The sequence below is a fragment of the Sciurus vulgaris genome (genome assembly GCF_902686455.1).
Source record: "Sciurus vulgaris genome assembly, chromosome: 12".
Taxonomy (NCBI): domain Eukaryota; kingdom Metazoa; phylum Chordata; class Mammalia; order Rodentia; family Sciuridae; genus Sciurus; species Sciurus vulgaris.
The window spans coordinates 76789296-76797040 of NC_136473.1; the positions used below are offsets into that span (position 1 = coordinate 76789296).

At 40.2% G+C, this 7745-nt stretch overlaps 1 protein-coding gene across 1 annotated transcript; it reads right to left on the reverse strand.

Annotated features, from left to right (window-relative positions):
• Positions 1–310: 310 nt before the first annotated feature.
• On the reverse strand, positions 311–4653 carry LOC306642259 (apolipoprotein R-like). Its single transcript, XM_079107904.1, has 4 exons — positions 4251–4653; positions 2164–2334; positions 1313–1488; positions 311–721 (listed from the first exon to the last, which is right to left on the reverse strand). The coding sequence occupies exons 1-4, from the start codon at positions 4333–4335 to the stop codon at positions 566–568; spliced, it is 588 nt and encodes a 195-aa protein (XP_078964030.1). The 5' UTR covers positions 4336–4653; the 3' UTR covers positions 311–565.
• Positions 4654–7745: the final 3092 nt, after the last annotated feature.

Genomic DNA, 7745 nt, shown 5'->3' on the forward strand with positions numbered 1-7745 from the left:
AGTGCCCCTGAGTTCAATACCCAGTACCAGAAAGGAAAAAAAAAGGAGAGAGAGAGGAGATAAGAAAAGGGAGGGAGGTATTCACATTGACCAAGGTTAACAGTCTCTCATAAACTAAGAAATGTGATTTACTAACTCTGCCCCTGGTGTCTGGAAAGAGAGAATCACAGGAACATTATTGGATAAGGCATCCCCCTTCACAACCACAGAGATATCTTAAAATGGAAAAGAAACTCAACTATTTAGGGAGTAGATATGTGCAGGGCACTCATATTATATGACGGATATCCAAATAAAAATGAGGACAAGCTAAACTTTATAGGTGATTATTTATTTTAGCTGGCTTGCCAAATCCAGAAGTGTAAAAATGCAAGCAGAATGATAATGACATAAATTATCAATAATTCCACATTCCAGGGTCGCTGTACATATGAACAAGTTTTACCCACGTTGTTTATTGCAATAAGTGACGAAGCTTAAATGGAGTTGATAAACTGAGGGTTTCTCTCTAGAACTGTCCAGAAAAGCAAATCCTTTATCTTCTCAGAAAAAGAGGTGTATTGTATTAAATGTGTCTCTCCTTGTCTCTCTCTCGCTCCAGTTTTTCAATCTCCAGAGACAGTTTATGTAACTCCAGGGCCACTTTTGAGTCCCTTGGGCTTGGGAGACACTGTAAGAGGTTTTTGCCTGCCAGCACTATATCACGATCTTCAGGGGCTTCCTGAAAAAGAAAACCAAAACAGTGAATTCGCCGTTTCCCATTCCTTGTAAAGGACTGTGCTTCCTTCAGGATGATGGGGAAATGGAATGACCCCAGGATAGGTGGGTAGGGAATGCCAGAAAAAATACTTTGTGCCCTAACAAATATTTCCCTGAGAGCTCAATCCATACCTGTCCTTAATTGATTCATTAGCATCAACTAAGCAGACAGGGAGTTTAAGCTCCATGGTAATTCCAAAAATGTCTGAAAGCACACCTGGCATGTGAGTTCTGCTGACCAAACAGAAATAGAGCAAAAGTATGACAGATATTAGAGAAAATTCTGAGTCCTGGGGCTAAGGAAGAGCGTAATTCATCAAGGTCCCTGGTTATTAATACTCTCCTGTCTCTCTGGGCTGACCTGCTGGACAATGAGTGCAATCAACTTGCTACCAAGGTGGATGGATCCAGTCCCTATAAATACCATATACATTAACCCAGACAGCTGGGATCATCCCTTAGGACACATTGCTTCTCCTATTTTATAAACCATCTTGCTTGTGATTTGTTATAACATGTCACATGACATAAAAGTCATTGAAGGAGTATTCACCCTTTCACACTTGGGCACAGCCGGGTTCCAAGATCTGTTTTCTGAGCAAGAGATACGCGGGGAGCCAATCATCCTGTAGCCGGGGTCACACTGGATGGTGACAGCTTCAGGGCTGATATACTGATCCTTCTCAACGGATAGCTTTCCATTGGGTGTCTTTGGTTTTAGGCACAGAGCTGTAATCAAAACACATTATCTTAGCACCTTGTTTATCTCAGAGAACACATTTTGACACTGATAATCAATGAAAGGAATAGGAAATAATGCTGCTCTGTGGGTTCTTCTGACTCTACTGCTGCCAGTACCACCACCAGCTTCTAGATAGCATTTACTGAGCACTTGCTACCTATCACCCATGTGCCAAGCACTTCACCTGCATTCTTTCACGTAAGCTTTAGCCACCCTATGAGGGAAAGACTATGAGGGAGCCCATAATAGAGATGAGGAAACTGAAGTGTGGAGAAGCTAAGTGCCTTGCTCCAGGTCACACACAGCACTGGTAAGTGGCAGAGCCCGAGTGTGGATTAGACCCAAGCAGTCTAATTCCAGGTTCTGGACTCTCCTGTACTGCAGGACTTCTCTTCTTGCCTTTGTTTTCTCCTGTGTGTACCAAAAGCAGTGACAGCAGCTTAGGTCCTGGAGTTGTTAAGGGTGAAATTATGGACATAACCTGACCGACATTTTGCTTATTCTGCCATAACAGCCTGGTGACCTATAGGGAGGTCACTGTCTCCTGAAAAGCTCTGGACTGCCTAAGAACCCAAGAGTGCTATTTCCTGGATATTTGGAATTGAACCATGACCAGGCAGGACCCATTCTCCCTGAGTCACTTCCCCTGGGAGCTTGATTACCTTTACACTGAGGAGCTGGAGACGACCATCCTGAAAACCTGCAGGAGATTTCAGCTGCTCCAACGAGAGCATAGCCTTCCTGGCACTCGTACTGCACGACAGTGGTGAGTGATAGATAGCCACTGACATATGTATAGTGCCCGTGTGCAATCCTAGGCGGGGGACTGCAGCCTTGGGTGGAGAGACGGAGGGAGAGGGAGAGAAAGAATTTTCTGACTCATTACTAAGATATGTTAGCCAGCTTTCCACTCCAACAAATACCTGAGATAAGGGAAAATTATTGCTGGGCATAGTGGTGCTCCCCTGTAATTCCAGCATCTCCTGGAGGCTAAGGCAGGAGGATCACAAGTTCAAAGCTAGCCTCAGCAACTTAACGAGTCTCTTGTCTCTAAATAAAATATAAAAAAGAACTGGGGATGTGACTCAGTGGTTAAGCATCCCTGGGTTCAATCCCTGGTACAAAAGAAAAAAAAAAAAAAAATAGTTTGAAGTGTCAAAGGGTCAATTTTGGCTCAGTTTCAGTGGTTCCAGTTCATGATCAGATGCAACCAGTGCTTTTAGGTCTGTAGAAGGCGGAAGTGCCATGGTGTGGCACAGCAAAACCACTCAACTCGAGGCCAGGAAGTGGCAGAGAGCGAGGAGGGGGCTGGGGCCCCACAGGCCCCTCTCAGGGCACACCCCAGTGACTTCCCCTTTCTTAAATATTCCACCGCCTCTCAATAGCACCACCTTGAGGACCAAGCTTTTAACACATGTACCTATTGGATATTCAAGAGCCAAACTACAGCCTAAAGGGATTTGCTGGTAGACTTCTACCCTGCCTCATTGCTTTTGGAATACCATAGCATAATTAACAAAGGAGATGTCACCTCTCATATCATCCATCGGTTGAGAATTAAGGAAAGTGGGCATGTATGTGTGTATTTCGGGGGAGGATGGAATTAACTGTTTTCCTAGTATAGAACTATTTGATTTTCAATAATTTTAAATATTTAGCAAAATGTATCATTAAGTACAAGGCATCTAACCAACATAAATTCATGTAATTCTCCCCAAACAACTCCATTAAATAAGCATTGTAATTGTCCCTATCCCACAAACAGGAAAACAAGCATAGAGGGGTAAAGCAGCATTCCCAAGGTAGCTAGTGAGAAGCAGTGTAGTTTGCCCCACAGGGTCCATAAGCTTCACAACATGACTCTGCTAAGAGTTTTTTCTATCTGTGGACAAAGAAGGACCTTTAGATTTAAAGTGACAGAGGCATCTTCCACTCAAGAAACATTTATGATTAGACATTGGTTTTTAATAAAACTTATAAGGGCTGCACAAACCCAGAATCCCCAAGCACCTTCCCATCCATCAACTCCAAGAATATTCTATGTTTTTGTATTTTTTAAAGAAAAGAATCAGAGGGAAAAATTACTTTCCGTATTTTAATAAAAAAATTACCTACCAAACCGCAAAATTCAAACTTTATATTTGTATAACGTCTTATGATACAGAGAACTTTTACATACATACCTTATAAATTCAGATTCCAGTTAATTATCTTAGAATTTGTGACAATAGTCATTTCACTTTTGCTTTACAGATGGCAAAAAACTGAAAACCAATTAGTAAACATATGTAAAGCAAGGGATAGTTAACTCATTTTTAAAAAAAGGAATTTTAAACACTTTTGTACTTATATAAACAAAATGAAGTTCTTGCTATCTATTCTTACCTGTTTATTAGAATAGAGTCCCAGAAATTTATACAAACTAAATTTTTTTTCTGTAGTAATGGGAATAGCAGGTATCTAAAAGTATTATACCCTTTGAAAAAATATTTTGTAGTTAAACCTTTCCATTAGTAAGATGGAAATTAGTCAATGATTTATTAAACCATTAATAGTTAATTTATTAATTGTTAAGTAAAGTATTGGTATTAATATAATCATGTGTTTTCTCTCCCACACATTGGTATCAATTTACTACAATTTGACCAGGCCTTTAATTTTCTAATGTGGAATAAAGATGCTACCTCATCTCCATTGATTGTTCTCATCCCTCCTGCTTTCCTGGGACCCTAGTAACCATATCACTCACCGTGCAGGCTGGGTGGGCAAAGGAGCAAGATCAGAAGCCCCAGGAGGCACAGAGACAGGGAACCACTCCCTGGCACAAGCCTCATGTTGGTGTTGCTTCCGACCAATAGAAGTTCAAAGGTTGCAGATTCCACCTGGAACTATCTGGAGGAAAGAGCAAATTTGTAGCAGCACCTGCCAAACTGGAGGCAAGACGAGTAATAGTCAGCAGTAGCTAAACCCTGGGGGAAACTGGGTCAAGAGTGAGCTCTGAATTAGGAAGAAGCTTAGGGGAAGAGGGTGGAATTGGGTTTCCTGGAATCAGTGAAGTCAAAGGGCCCTGGAAATCTCTGTTCTAGCAACCAGGTTCCAATACTGGAGCAAGGAACATGGTGGAGCTCCGCTCTTTTCACCGTGGGAATGGGGCTTCAAAGAAATATAAGTGATTCTTTCTGAGTGACACAAAGATTGGAAAAAAACTGGAGGGGGTACTTTAGTTCAAAGTGTCAGTCACCCTTAAACAAACCTGGAGGACAATAAAACTGAGTCTGAGGTTCCCTTAGAATCCAGGCACCACAGTGGAACAGAAAGTCACATCTGTGAAGGGCTGCCTACTCAAGAGAAGTTGTGACTTTTAAAAGAATGACATTAAAAAACAAAAAAATGAAACAAACAAAAAAAAATGATGAAAAAAGTGAAATTTCCTCTCAGAGAAGTTCTAGAGCCCAGTGGGGAATGAGAAATATGAAAAAATTCCAAAATACAGACATTCTTATGGGACATTTCTTCTAGTTATCCCTGATTTAACAGCGTCGCCTAGTAGAGCACTCATTGGTACCATTCTCGTCTGTTAAAAGAGGAAATAGTGGTACCTGAAGCCCTGAAATACATGCACCAGCACACATGGGAAGAGCTGGAGTGGCAGCCATGCAGGGAGGAAGAGTCCCCAAGACTGTGAGAGTCACATGGCGTTCAGTCAGCCAAAGGGTACATCCAGTCTCCCTTGTTCTCTGACAGCGGAAACTGTGAAAGACAAGTTGTTTCAGTGCATGAGTGTTATCTTTCATGGGAAGTGATACTGAAAGATATGCTGATGTTTACTAAAAGACGACGAATTTGGAAAAAGACCTGCAAATGACCTTCCCACCCTGTTCAGCTCTGCAAAGACAGTTACAGGAGTTCAAAACGCCAAAGGCTTAGCTGCCACTGACCAGAAACACCCCGGTAGGTTATGATGTAATATTGATTATGATATGGCTAAATTTCAGCATTCCCTGAGAGAAGGAAAGCAAATAAATTTCATCACGAATTTACTTAACTTTAGAAAGAGTATCCAAGACAATCACAGAATATTAAGTAGAAGTAAGCAAACTAAAACATTCAATAGAAGACCATTTCAAATGACTCCTTCTACCTATTAAGCACCTACTATGTTCCAAGAACTTTCCTTAAATGATTCTGTTTAGTCTTATAATCATTCCATAATTTAAGACCCTTTTTCTGTATAGGTTAAGTAGCACTTGCCCACAAGTTTACAAATAAGTGTCTGAGCTAACCAGGATCAGATACGTTCAGATTTCCACTAAAATCTGTTACTTTTCCCACCCCCAGTACTGGGGGTTGAGCCACAGAGTACCACTCTCAACCACTGAGCTACTCCCCCAACCCTTTTTATTTTTGTTTTGAGACAGGATCTCACTAGGTTACCCAGGCTGACCTTGACTTGCCATCCTCCTGCCTCAGCCTCTTGAGTAGCCTGGATTATAGGAGATGCCATTGCACTTGGCTAATACTTTTAAATAATATAAATAACTATGTATATATATATAAAAAAAACCCTCAAAACCCAGGTGATTAGGTAGAGACAAAAAAGATAGGAAATGTTAATATCTAGAAAGCAGAAATACTGCCTCCTCCTTCCACATTATCATGAAAGGACAAATCAAGAACAAATCAAGGATCAAAGCTCAACTGCGTGGTGCACACCTGTAATCCCTGCAGCTCAGGAGGCTGAGGCAGGAGGATCTCAAGTTCAAAGCCAGCCTCAGTAATTTAGCGAGATCCTAAGCAACTCAGTGAGACCCTGTCTCTAAATAAAATATAAAAAAGGGCTGGGGATGTGGCTCAGTGGTTAAAGACCCCTGGGTTCAATCCCAGGTACCAAGAAAAGAGTTACTAGATGAATGAATATTGATGCTTGCCACAATTTCTGATCCGATTCACGCTCCCCACTTACTGATATTCAAGTTTTTCTGAGTCTGGTTTCTTTTCCTTTCTACTGCTAAGCAGTGTTCTGTGGTTATGAATATAGCAGAGTACTTTTAATTAAAAATAATTCATGTTTCCTTATCATGTCCCTTAAGATTTCCTTCAATTTTTTTTGTAAAAAATTTATACTTTGTATGTAATTCTTGAATGTCATAGATTTTTCTCCTGTGTTTTTAATCCCCTAAATGTTTAAAATTATATTTAGCATTTAAGTACAGGACTCATTTTGAGTTAATTTTTAATATAAGATGTGAAGTTTAGATCGACATTTTTAAATTTTTTAATTTTTTAATTATTTTGGTCTACAGATGTCTAGTGACTCTAGCACTATCTGCCGGAAAAGCTTTCCTTTCTCCATTGATTTGCATTTTCACATTTGTAAAAAATTAGTTGAACAGATTTCTGTGTGGATGTATTTTTATGTGTCTAGCATCTACTAGTCATGGAACAAATATTTATTGAGCACTTGATAGGAGCCAAGTACTATTCTATGTGCTTGGGATGCCAAAAGCACCAAAAGCAAACAAAAACTCCCTTGTTCATGGAGCTTAGAGACTAGTAAAGAATATAAATATAAACAAAATATGAATTAATGCATAGCATAAGGTCAGGAAGAGAAGGTCTAAAAAGAAAGGAATGCAAAGTACTGGAAAGTAATGTGTGAGGTGGGGTGGACATATGTTAGGTAATACCGTCAAAGAAAACCTGTCAGAACAAGTGACATTTAAAAAATGACCTGTCTTGAATTAGAAAGTGAGTCATGCAACTATTCATGGGAAAACTTTCTCTGAAGAGAGAACATAATGTCCACAAGTACAAAAGAGTGATAATTCCAGCAACTAGGGAGGCTGAGTCAGAGGATCCCAAGTTGAAGGCTAGCCTCAGCAACTTAGCCAGGCCCTAAGCAATTCAGATCTCTGTCTCAAAATAAAACATAAAAAAGTAGGTAGGTAACTGGGTAGGTAATTCAGTGATAACATGTACCTGGCTTTGATCCCTGGAGCCAAAAAATAGATTGAATATAAATAAGCTCCTGGTGAGTTCCATTATCAATACAGCTGTGTAAGTTTCTGGTTCTTCCCTCACAAAGATAACAATCTCTGAAAAAGGCAGGAAAATAACAAAAATTCTACCTGAAGGGACCATAGAGTGAATGAAAGCAAATATGTTCTAGAGGAGTGTCAACTCTTGGGAGAAAGGAGCAAGCATAAAGAGGAATCCCATTTGTTATACCTTTTAGCTTTGAGAG

Excerpts from the sequence above, each read along its gene's own strand:
- LOC306642259 (XM_079107904.1), bottom strand. The coding sequence starts at position 4,335 with ATGAGGCTTGTGCCAGGGAGTGGTTCCCTGTCTCTGTGCCTCCTGGGG. Across the intron at positions 2,335-4,250 it reads TTGCCCACCCAGCCTGCACG|GCTGCAGTCCCCCGCCTAGG; the intron begins GTGAGTGATATG and ends TCTCCACCCAAG. Across the intron at positions 722-1,312 it reads CTGTGCCCAAGTGTGAAAGG|GAAGCCCCTGAAGATCGTGA; the intron begins GTGAATACTCCT and ends TTTCTTTTTCAG.